Raw genomic sequence first — 12334 nt, 5'->3', positions numbered from 1 at the left:
GGGGGGGGAAATGAAAAAAGCAAGTTGAAAGCAAAGACTCCTGATCCAAAGCACGGCTGGGACATGTCCCACCAGTCCCTGGGGGATGGCGGGTGGGGACCATTCACCTGGGACAGGGACACGAACAGAAGGCCCCTAAATACAGACCTCACAAAGCACCACGCCAGCCCTGCAAACCCAAAGCGTTCTGGTTTCCAAGCGTTTGGCCACTTCTGCCCAAAGAATAAATAAAAAAAAAAAAATAAAAAAAAGAAAAAGTAATAAAGTAGCTTTTGCCTGGGGAGAGCAGAACAGTTTTAACGGGAGAGCTTCCGCGGCTGAAATTCTGTGCGGGGGAAGAGCAAGCTGCTCCAAGCCCTGCTTTGCTCACCTCCAGCCATTAGCAGAGGTTGCCCAGCATCTCCGAAGAGATGAGCTCCTGGTTCCCAGGCCAACAGCACCGCTACGGCTTCAAACGGCCCCTGGGTACCGCCTGCGCGGAGGGACCCGGGACCGCAGAGCATCCAGGCACTGCCCTCTCGGCCCTCGCTGCCTTGGAGACCCCCCCCCTAGTCAGGGCTTCCTTCCTGGTGCTAACACACACGGGGACCGTGGGCTTGGACCTGCCGTCAGGATCCCTCCGGCAGCAGCATCAGGCCCCCCAGCACCGCGCTCCCCCACGCCTGGGGACGAGCCTCCTCCCTGCGCACACCCACGACTCCGCGGTGCCTCCAAGCCCGGAGGGACTTGCTCTTTTTTAATTTTTTTCCTTTTTTTTTTTTTTTTTTGAGACAGAGAGAAAAAACAGAGGGGAGCAAATGAAGCCCTCGCCAGCCCTCTCTTCTCCTCCCACCGCAACCAAGTGGTGTTTATTCTGCAACAAACTGGGGTAGAAAGCCAGGAAATCCTAAGTGACAGCTCACTCTCCAGCCGCTGAGCGCTTGTTTGCTACATGTCTGTGAGCAAGTGTGAGCTCTAGCTCCAAATTTCCTGCCTTTTGTTGGCTCATGGCATGATTTAAATGTATGGAGAATTCCTCCCCCCCCCTCCCTCTCTCTTGCCTGAATTCGTTTACGAGGACTTCATTGTTCTGGAAACAATGGGAATAGGAACAGTTAGTTCGGTCCCATGGAAGAAAAACGCATTTGCTTGATAGTTCTAATCCTTCCGGAGGTCAGGACCAGATTTTATTCTTCTAAATTGCAGATTTTGCAAAAAAAATATACCCACGCAGAGGGACTGGCTGTACAGATAACATCTCTGGGCGCTTCCAGCCTTAAGGAGCGCTTGGTGGAAAAGGGCCCCAGCTCCGGCCTCTCCAAATTCCCAGTCAAACCATTGGCATATCCCCGCTCCCCAGATCCTCACCTCTAAAGCAAGCAGGTCCCTTTCTCTTTATCCAGACCGTGCCATCTCGAAGCTGGCAGCACCTCGGGTGCACGAGTGCTCTGACCCCATCAGCCATGAGCTCCTCGCCAGCACCGGTCATTTCTGGTAGGAAACGCCCAAAAGCTGGAGACTCACCCACGGTCAAGTGCAGCCCTCACCCATGGGCTGCCACCACGCCAAAGCAAACTGAGGGAAGCGGGGAAAAGCAAGAGAATCAAGCTCAAGAGAAAGCAGGACCCAAGGGCTCCATCCTGAGCCAACCCTGTGTCCTGCACCCCGGCTGGCAAATAGCCTGGGGAGAGTCACCCGTGGCCACCGGGCCCCAGGAGAGGCCACTCGTAAATCTGGGGTGTGTACAGGGGAGGGAGCATCCACGAAAGCAGTTTGGTTGTTACACGGGCAGGTGGAGAGGAGCAAACAGAGGCAAACACCAGAGCCCTGCCAGGGCACGTTTCACCGAGCAAAGGGACAAATCCAGCCCGGAGGAGCAGCCTACCCCGACCACAGCACAAGGGCAGCTCGAGGACTGTCCCTTCTGCTCCCCACATGAGCACAGCCACTGCCATGAGGTGCTGGGCGGGTGCTGAGCCCCTCTCCCCCCGCACAGCTCCCACATAACCCAGCTGGAGAGGTCGGGTGGCCACCACAAGCCTCGCTGGACCCAGGACACGGGCCACGACACAGGGGCAGGGCCACCGTGCTTGGGACAGGGTCTCGCTACGTGGCTCCTAAAGCAGCTTCAGTTTTCTTGGGACCGACCCCCCGGCTGCTTGGCACGAGGCAAAGAGCTATCAAAGCCTTCCCACCCTGCGGGGAGCCCAAACAGCGAGCGCCAGAGATGAGCCACAGCCCCTGAAATAACGACACTCGGTCCCCAAAGCACGTCCCTGCCCTGCCCCAACCCCACCGAGCCGGACACCCCCGGGCCCCAGCTCTGACCAGCCCTCCCTCCCCGGCAGGCAGAGGTTTTTGGTGCTCATGGGCTTTCCTCCCGGGACAACCCTGCTTCGCCCTTTTCAATGAGAAGTTTTTCTTTTTCCAAAGGGGACTGAGACATCCGAGGGTCCCCTGGGAGCCCGCACGGGTCGAAGGGCAAAGCAGGCAGCGAGACCCCCACTGCCTGGCCCCGGCGCTCCAGCTCCGCTCAACAAATTCCCCAGGACTGTCCCCTCCCCCTGGCAGCTTTTAACCATTATTCTAAACTCAACAAGTTGCTGCATCACGCAGTTCAGCGTGGGTATGATCCAGGCTCCTTCCCTCCAGTTTCTATTCCAGTCTCTCTCCCCAGGAGCACGGGACTGTTCCCTGCTATTGTACCCAGGACACTTTTAAGCAACCTAAGCACAATGGAGTGTCCCACACTTCCCCTGGGAAACCACCTTCCGGACAAACACATCCCTCTCGGAGGAACATTTTCCTGATTTCCAGCCCCTTGGAACGGGCTGGATGATGAAATTTCCGTTCTGTGGGAAACCGAATTTTAAAATATGTTTTTGTTCCAAATCTGGACGAAAAGCCAAAATTTTCTGTTAGAATGAAAAAATTTTGGCCGGGAGTCATCCAAGCCCTTCGTTTTGATAATATTGAACCACTTAATTTTACCAAAGCAAAACCACTTTGCTCCAATAACACTGAAACAACTATTCCGTCAGCTTTACACGTTGCAAGTTATGCCAAAGTCAAATCGAGACGTTTAAACAAAGCAAGAAATGGAAATGAATCATTTCAGCTTGTGTCTTGTCAGAATACACACAGCCCTGTGGAAAATGGGATGGAAATGTGGGGTTTTTCGCCCTTTTATAATGAAGTTGCTGGTTTCCATCTCTGTAAGCTTACTCAGCTCGTCCACTTCCACGGGGGTTTAAATATCAATTATCATCGGTTTTCTCTGATGTTTACACCTTAAAGAAGGCTCAGCAGTGCTGGAGCTGAGCTACTCTCAGTATCTCCGGCCAGTGGGTTGGGTTATTTAGTTTAAACAAGGAACCAAGTCAGCTCCCTCAGCGAGGCTTTGGGAAAGACAATAAGCTCAGCTTTGGCAAGGGGACACGCTCCAGCGCTGCGTGTGCAGCGTGTGGCCAACTCCCCACTCCGCTTTGTCATCTCTCCCTCCTCCCCGAACCCCCCGGCCTCCCCGCACCCCGGGGCTCGCTGCCGTGCTCCCGGTGAGCCCGCGCAGCGTGTGCACACACGCGCAAACCTCCCACGTGTGCAAAGGGCGCTTGAGCATGTAAACCCAGTTCACGAGACTCAGCCTAGGGGCCCATCCTGCACCCAAAACATCCAAGGGACACTGCTAGGAGCAGAGAGGGGGTCTGCTCCCCCCCCCCATCCCATCAGTGCTCCTGGTATCAGACACATCGTCGTATTCAAAGCAGATATTAAACGCTGCCTTCCACACTAAATTAGTTTGCTCAGGGATTGACTGGGAAAATAGATAACGCTCCGGTGTAATTAAAAGGACATTTCCCATGGCATCCGCAGAGTCAGAGGTAATTAAAGCTGGTTTCTCCTCCTAGGCAGGGAGCATTCCTTTGGTACTTCTGCAAAGCAGCTCGCTAGAGCACCTGCCCAGCTCTTTGGGTCACCTCTTCTCCTCCTCACATCAGCGAGCTGCTGACGAAAACCCCTGAATTAGGTGCGCTGGGGTATGGTTTAGTTATTCAGCGAACGGGAAGACCAAGAGCACAAAGAACCCCGTTCCCTTTGCCTAGTGCAGACGGAGGGGTGGAAGAGCAAAGGCTGCTCGTTGCCTGGGACAGGAGAGGAAGCACCGGCGCATCCTTGTTTTGGCAGAAGGGCAATGGTGAAACTCGCACAGGCAGGAGAGCTCCTTCTGGCAGGACCACCCTTCACTTCTACCACAGGAGGTCTCCAGGGGGGGCAAACAGGCCCCAGCTTGGCTTTTTATTAGACAACAGAGCCCCTAATGCAAAGGCTACTGCCCTGCTCGTGGCGGGGACCCAAACCCCGGCCAGCGGGAGCTCCTGCACTCAAGGCATAACCCAACGCTCCGCAGGTTTGGAGCGGAGCTGCCCCCAGCATCCAGCCCGGCAGGAGGGGAACCCCTCGCTGCAACAACACACTCTGTCCTTATCGCTCCAGACCTACAGGGACAATCACCCACACACTCGCCAGGCTCCTGCCGCCGGGGAAAAGCTCTGCAGAGGGACTGGGGATGGGCGCGACGATGGCCACAGCCCAGCGGGGCCGTGCAAGGGAGCAGCAGTATTGAACCATGCTGGGATTTGGGTGCTGACTGCAGGGGAAGGCACAGGGCTGCTTCTCAAAGAGCAGCTCGCTGGAGGTGAGCTTTGGGACTCTGCAGGGCAGAGAAAGAGGATGGGCACTAAACCCCAATCTCTGTCTCCAAGGGTGGGCCACAGGGCTTTTACGTTTGCTGCAAATCACCAGGGAAACACAACAAACAGGCAGAGACATCCTGATCAAGCTTTTGGCTGCAGTAACTTGGCTCATCAGCAGACACTTTTCCACAAATATCACTGCAAATCGCCCTCCCACACCACCGAGCTCCTCCCCAGACTGACCACGGAGGAAGACCCTGGGGCTGGTGTAACTCCTGCCCAGGGGGATGCTGGAGGTACAACCTGCTCCCAGAGAGACCAGACCCACGCAGGACGGTACACTGACCCCATCACATCTGCTCCGCAGAGCCCTGCCCTCCTGCCCCAGGAACCTGCTGGGCACTTGGCAAAAAAACGAAGCTTTGCTGGGGACCAGCACAACCATTCTCACGCCTCCTTCCATCGCTTGGGACCACCTCACAGGCCCCAACACCCCCCAAAGGCCACAGCCACCTGCAAAGCCGAGCAGCAGGGGTGTCCCCAGCAGCACTTACGTTGATGAGGGCCATGATCCAGAAGGCGTAGGAAACACGTGTGACCACCATGCCTTTCATCGGTAGGTCGTAATGAGACAGGTTGCCCGGATGGTGCGGGACCAGGGACTTGCGGATGTGAGGGAGGTTGCTGGAGGCGTTGGCTGTGGAGTTTGAGAGGATGCAGTTGGTGTCCGAGAGGAAGGGGTCAGCTATCAGGGGGCTTAGCAGCGCTCCAAAGCCCACGAAGAAATGAAGGGCCTGCAAGAGACACGCAGGTAGAGCGGGGGGGGGGGTTTACTGCTCTTCTCTGCAGGGAGGCTGGCTGAGCCCCTCACTCTTCCTCAGAGGAGGAAGCACAGCCAGAGGGGACTGCGCGCTCACCTGCAGGAAGATGGCCGAGTCCTTCTGGTAGATCTTCACCAGCTGCATGTTGGAGATGGTGTCGATGCAACCCATGGCCAGTCCTGCCACAGCCATGACCACAGCCAGGACCACCACATTGTGGCACAGAGGGATGATGGCAAAGACCAAGGAGATTGCCAGTGATGAGGCAAAGAGGGCAAACAAGGACTGAGCCAACCTGAGACGGGGAAAGAGGAAAGACAGGACAGAATTACTGCCACAAGAACAGCACCCACACCACAGCCCTGCCTCCTGTTTCCCACCCCGGGTCAGTGGGTGCTGCAGGAAAAAGCACCCACAGGCTGGAGCTCCAACACGTCCTCTTCTGACAAGACAAGGGAGATGTTCCACACCCCGCACCCCTCCGCCTCCACAGCACAGCCGTGGCCAGCCTATGGCACCGCCATCTCCTGCGTGGAGGGCGATGCCTCAAAGAGGCAGATCTTCCACCCAGCTTTTGTGGAGAAGAGTAACCATCCCTTCAAACCTCTGCTCTGCACGTTTCAAGGCAGAATAAAGCCCGAGAACCTTCCCTTGTTAACTGGGAAGAACTGGGAACGGAAAGGGACGTGAGTACACGCAGGCGAAGCCACATCGTGACCTTCGAGCAGCTCCAGGGCACCTCTCACGCAGGGCTGTAACGCACAAGCAGGCTGAGCAGGCAGCCCCAGTTCCCGGCAGGGAGAGAGCTGCTGGCATCCAGAGCTGCTGTGTCATCCCAGACCTGCCTGCGTGCCCTGTCCTGCCTCACAGGGAGCTGCTGTGCTTCCCTCCCCGTGCCCTGCGCCGTCTCCGTTGGAGCAGCATCGTCCCTTCCCCAGCACGACGGGGCAGGACGCAGCCCTGCTGCTGCTCCCGGCGCGGGCGGCCGCTTCCCAAGCCACACGGTCCGTCGGCGAAGCCCGAGGGGTGCGCGTGGTAGAGGTGAAGCTGGCGCATAACGTCTCGAGTCCGGCAGTGGTGCAGGCCGGCCGGCCTGAGCGGGGAGGCTGCTCCCGGGGCGAGCCGGGCCGTAGCCAGCCCAGGCTGGCACCGCGCTGCTCCAGAGCTGCCAAGTCGAAAGGCAGGAAGGAAGGAAACGGGGACCAGAGAGCGAAGCCCTGAACCCAGCAGAAAGGTGGGACTATAAAGTCACAACAGAGAGTAAGTAGCAGAGGCACGTCCCCATCCCACCCTGGGCTTCCAAACCTTGTAGAAGCCCATTGCAACAGCCAGCAGCTTGCTGTAATGAGTTGCTAATTAGCGATTGGGGTGAGCAGGGCACAGCCGTCGGTCCACAGCGAAGGACTGGCAACGCACAGGCACGTCCCCAGCACAGAGGTGTAACCAGCGAGCAAAACGCCTACATCTCTGCTCCGAAGCAGGAGGAGAAGGCGGCTCCAAGGCGGCCTGGGCTGGAGCTGCAGCAGAGAGCCTCGGTGCTGCCGGGCACCGCGCTGCCAGCCCTCCTGCCCTGAGCGCTCGTCCAGAACGGCCCGGCCTCGGGCATGTCACCGCGTTTCTGCGTGGCCTCATTCATCCGCAAACCCAGAGCGACCCGGCCCTCCGCACCCTGCTTGTTGCTTACACTGCACTTCAACGGCTCCGGGGAGAAGAAAGGGGCCAAGGGCACCGTCTCCTTTATTCTCCTGACCGGTGGCACAAACCTGGCCGTAGCAGAGCCTCAGTGAGCTCGCATCACCCAGCCCGGCCTCGCTCCCCCATCAGCCAGACCACGCTGGAGGAGACGACGTTTTGCAAAGCCGTAACTACGGCTCTTCGCAGCAAAACGGGGAGCCAGCGTGGGATTTCTGGGGGAGGGAGGGAGCAAAGTGAGATGCGCACAGTCACAGCAGGAAGAATGACTAGCAAATAGAGAGAAGCAGCTCCGAGCCTGGGGGGAGACAAGGCAGCACTCCCCAGGGTACAGCAGGACGCCCGGCAGAAGGGAGAGAGGCAGAGGCACCAGCAGCTGGTAAATCCAAGGCCGGGAGCGACGGGAAAACGGGGAAAAGCAGACTGAGCCATCCCAGAAACGCCTCTTCTCCTCTGCAGCCCCAGCAAAACAACCACAGCGTCGCGTGTGCCTGGCCGGGCAGCACGTTCATTCCTGGAGTTAAACATTAATTGCAGACGATGCTATGTCCTTAAAAAGCATTAAAAAAAGATCACCCCACTTTTCCCCAATGAGCAAAAACTCCCGCCTCCAGCCATCAGATGTTAACAACACAACTGCACCCCCCACCCGCAAACACCCGCAGCCCCCGGTGGCACTGCTGCCCCCTTCCCTGGCTCTGGCATTAGGGGGGGGATGAAGAAATTGCTGGCTTCCCATGCCAGCTCCCCAGGATACAGGGGAAGGACACTGCTCAGCGCCCAGGGAGGCACAAATGGGGATTTCTTCAGGGAAAAAAAAAACCCCACCCTGAAAGCATCCTGAAATGAGGTACCCTGTGACTTTCAGAGGGGGTCTTGAGGATGCGAAACCAGCGCCCCCCTCCAAAGGGTTTAAAAACCAACTCTGATGTTATGCCATGGTCCAGTTCCTGAGCTTGCTGCCCTCCCCATCACTAACTGGTCCCCATGTCCCCGGCTGAGCGGGCTGGGGGGGCAGCTGTGGCTGTGCCCAGCGCAGCCTCTGCTTCAGCAGCGTGTGAAACGAGTCTTGTAACATCACAGACCGTCTCAGGACCACCCAGAGCACGTTCTGGCTCCATCACAAGGCTCGAGGGAAGGCCTGCAGCTCCCTGCAGAAGGTTTAGGCTGATCTCCTCTACAAGAGTAGGATGGTTAATATTATCCTGTAGTCACAGCCAGCAAAGCTTCCCCTCTCCTTCCCTCACAGCATATATAAACCCCCACCTCGGTGTTCCTGTTGCAGCAGGCACCCTTCAACTTCAAGCATATTTTTTCCCACCCCAGGGAGCATTTTCTAAGTCCCTCACATCAAGACGAAAAATGATAATCAGGCTAATTCAGACTTGCAAAACTGATAATTAAAACCCCAAAGCCCTAAGGGGACGAGGTGAGGACATGTGGGATGATCCACGCTGCCTTCTTCCTCCATCTGCCCTCAGGTACACTTGTCTCCAGCAAAAAGCACTGGCCAGGCTTGGGGAGCATCACATCTCCCAAGGAGCTCACGCTCAAGTCACTCTGCTCTCTCAGCAACAAAAGGCTTTGACTTCCCTCTGCGGTGAGAAGCATCCTGCGTGCACCAGCCACATGCTTGAACAGAAACCTTCAGAAGATGGGAGTCTGCAGGACAGAGAGAGAGCAGGGTCACCCCCTCTCAGCTGACATGCTGTGACATGCACAGGAGCCACGGGGTGAAGAGGAAAGACGGGTCCCAGGAAGAGGAATGAAGAGTAAAAGGGTCCCATCTCATCAGCCCTCCAGGTCCTGGCGTGGATCGCTCCTTCGAGCAGAGCCTCAGGGCTCCAACACAGCAACAGACCTACCAGCCCTCTCCTCTCTCTGCTAACACCAGCAGGAATAGCTCAGGGCTGACCCGGACGTTGGGAGTAAAAGTAAAAAATACAGAAGGACAAAAATGCAGTATCTGAATGGAAAAAAAAAAAAAGTCACACCAAGACATGGGTGCTCAGTTACTCTGGTGCTTCTGTCACACACGCGTAACACAACAGCGTGAGGGATTGTGGCTTTAACTTCACAACGCAAGCTTAAAATCCAATAAAATGGAAAAGGAGAAGGCAAGGGAAGCAAGAGGGAGAGTGATGGGGGATGCAGGTGCTCAGAGCTCACCCCGGAGGTTGCAGTGCCATGTGCTCTGCGCTGGATTGACCCCAGAGCTCGGCTCCCACCCGGGTTTCTGGGTGTAGGCAGGGTTTCAGGTCCTCTCAGCGCTCCCACCCCAATGCTGCCAGCTGGATTCACAGCCTGACAGCGTGTCAGGCACTCTGAGCATCCAGCCCAGGTAACACCAGGGAACAAGCGCAGGGCGTTAGGGAGGGCATCAGCTGCTGCCAGGGCTGTCTCTGCTCGCGGAACCTCCACCAACACCACGGGAACACCAGGGTTTGAGCCCAGGCACGCGCTCCACCTAAACCCCAACCCCACTCATGCGAACAGCCTGTAGAACGCTGCACCCTCCTGAAGCACAGCTCGTAATTACGACCCAGCAAAGCCTAAGGATGAGCTACCAGAGAGCAGCAGCCCGCTGTAAGCCCAAGCGTGAGCTTAAACACTGCTCTTCCCCCAGCTCCGGCTTTGCACAAGCCTGGGAAGGACCTCGAGGCAAGCCCGGCTCTCTGGTGCAGAGCACCGCGGGCAGCAACTGCACCTCTACATCGCTCCGGGGAAACTCGCACGGCAAACTTTCTTCTTCCTTAAAATCTCACACGTGAGGGAATTCTGGAGGTAGTCCTGGCAGGCCAGGCTCACACCGAGTTACACAAGGGACGGATGCCATCATTCTGCTCCGTCCTCCCGGTGCTCCGGGACTCCAGCCGGGCCGAGAGAGCAGAGACTACGACTTGGCATTCAGCAACTTCTCCGATGAGAGGAACCAAACCATTAGTTGGGTCCCCCCCCCAAGTTCTGCCACAGAACCCTGTAACCACACCGCTCTCCCGCACGAGTCCGTCATTCAGAGCAGACAGCTCAGACCAATACATATTTTAATTGAGAGCAAGCAACAAAACCTGTGTTCCTCAGGCATTGGAGGTTAAACTCAGCTTGCAGCCAGACCTTGGCTCGGCTGCCTTGCAGGCAGGTGATGCTTTGGGATCCTCCACCAGCAACTAACTGGAAAAAAACAACCTGTCCAGTGCTCCTCCCTGCCCGGCACCAGCATAATGTGATTTGCAAATCCACAGCACGGCCCAGAATCAGACATCCTTAGCAGGACAGCTCGATCTGTCCGTCCCCGAGGAGGGGATAGCACCGCAGCTCTCAGAGTTAATATTCTCATCCAAACCTACACGTTTGTACGCCGCACCGCTCCGAGTAACCTCCCCCCCGGCGCTCACAAGCCACAACTCTCTGAAGCGTGCCCTCCTGCCTGGCAGGGCTGCTGCTCCTCAGTGGGGCTCGCAGACACTTCGCACAAGCCGGTCGCTCCAAGAGGCTGCGACCACAAACACATCCTGGTTCGTAACCGCAGCGAGCTACAAATACGCTCTTCCCCCCAGCGTGCTGCTGCCGAGTTAGAAGTATAAGAGTCTCCGAGTACAAAACCAGAGACGGGTCTGCGTAACCCGCCAGCCAAGGGCAGGAGCTTTGGGTAGGAAGCTGACAGCAGGAAACAATTCTGCATTTTCCTTCCCTGCTCCTTCAAACATATGTGAAGCAAACTGAGGGCTGGCAAAGGCGCTGGCGGCTGACCCAGCAGTCTCGGATCCGTGTCAGACCCAGGGCAAGGCTCCCACGTGCCATCCTCGTCCCCGTTCAGCCCACCTTGCATCTCCTCTCCCAGCACAGCCTGACAGAGAGCAGCTCCTGCTGCTCCACGAAGCCTCTGGGCTCTATCCGGACCAGGATGGCAATTTAACAGGTGCTCTAATGCCATCTTCGTTAGCCAACACTCGCCACGAGAGTTTAACAAAACATTTTTAAACGGGCGGTTTTAAAACAGCGAAGGATCCTTGCAGAATTCTCTCGCGTACATGTTATACATATACGTGACGTGGATATCAGCGACACGCGGAGCTGACACGTTACATCACTGCCTGAAGAATTAGTGACAATGTAAATATCAGCTGATTCTCAGCAAGGCAGAGCTGTCATCAAGCCTCAAATCAAATGCCTGTCTGGCGATCTTTTGGATTGAGCCATCGCGTATTATTTATTTTAAACACATCCTGGACAGAAGGCGCAGCGCAAAACCCCGTTGGGCTGCACCCAGGGTTTCTCGCTGGCCCACGGGCTGCTGGCCCACGGGCTGCTGGCCCTCGGCCACCCCGCACGGCTCGGGCACTGCCCCTGCCCTCGCCCCCCGCAGCAGCGAGCCCACGAGGACCACTCGTGTTTGCCCAAACTCCCGGGGAGCACAGACAAGGCGCCTCAATTTCTGACGCCGAGGTTATTAAAACAGGCTTCCAATAATATTTTTGCGACAAACAATCAGGTTAAGGAAAATACCCTCCGGGAAGTTCTGGCTGTAACTTCACGCTGAAGGCGCTGAGCTCTGGGGGAACTGGAAACCTCTCTCCAAGGGTACAAAACCGGGGTGGCAGCGGGGAGCAGCAGCCGGTTCCTGCCCTGGGAAGCCTCCCCCCCGGCTCTTTCCCAGCCACTCGGGGCAAGTGGGGCTGCGGACCCTCGGGCCAGGCAGGGAGCCCCCCCCGGCTCGGGCAGGGTTTTCCCAGGCGGAGCAGCAGCATCCCAGCGCGGCCATGCAAACCCGGCGGCAGCGGGGAGAAGGAGAAAGGGAAGGGAGGGGGGAGGATTGGTTGCGGAGAGCTTAAGCCCACCCGCGGGAGGTGCGATGAGTTTGCCAGGCGCCTTACGTCCTCTTGAAGACCCCTCCGAGGCAGCTGCCGAGCAGGAGGCAGAACTGCTGGGAGAAGAAGACACAGGTGATCTGGGAAAGGGAGCTCTGGGTCTGGCAGCGCAGGTCCAGCAGCGTGGGCCCCAGGAAAGCGATGCAGAGGCCGAAGCTGAAGAAGACGCTCCAGTAGGTCAGGGTGGGCTGCAGGTTCCTCCGGAACCGCGCCGACACCCGCTCGTCCCACCACATCCTGGGCGGCCGCGGCGATGCGGCTCCCCCCCCGGTTCCGGCGC

The 12334-nt window shown here is 57.3% G+C and overlaps 1 protein-coding gene across 1 annotated transcript in view; it reads right to left on the bottom strand.

Annotated features, from left to right (window-relative positions):
• MFSD4A (major facilitator superfamily domain containing 4A) overlaps window positions 1–12328 on the bottom strand; it is a 20387-nt gene extending 8059 nt beyond the window's left edge. Inside the window, exons 1-3 of the mRNA XM_026864102.1 lie at window positions 12061–12328; window positions 5591–5789; window positions 5228–5467 (exon numbers count right to left, since the gene is read on the bottom strand). Of these exons, the coding sequence (XP_026719903.1) occupies window positions 5228–5467; window positions 5591–5789; window positions 12061–12290 (669 nt within the window). The 5' untranslated portion in view covers window positions 12291–12328. The remainder of the gene's footprint in view (window positions 1–5227; window positions 5468–5590; window positions 5790–12060) is intronic.
• Between the last annotated feature and the right edge of the window lie 6 nt (window positions 12329–12334).

Source organism: Athene cunicularia (assembly GCF_003259725.1).
Source record: "Athene cunicularia isolate RWA chromosome 26 unlocalized genomic scaffold, athCun1 chr26_part1, whole genome shotgun sequence".
NCBI classification, from domain to species: Eukaryota; Metazoa; Chordata; class Aves; order Strigiformes; family Strigidae; genus Athene; species Athene cunicularia.
This window is presented reverse-complemented; position numbering and strand designations above follow the sequence as displayed.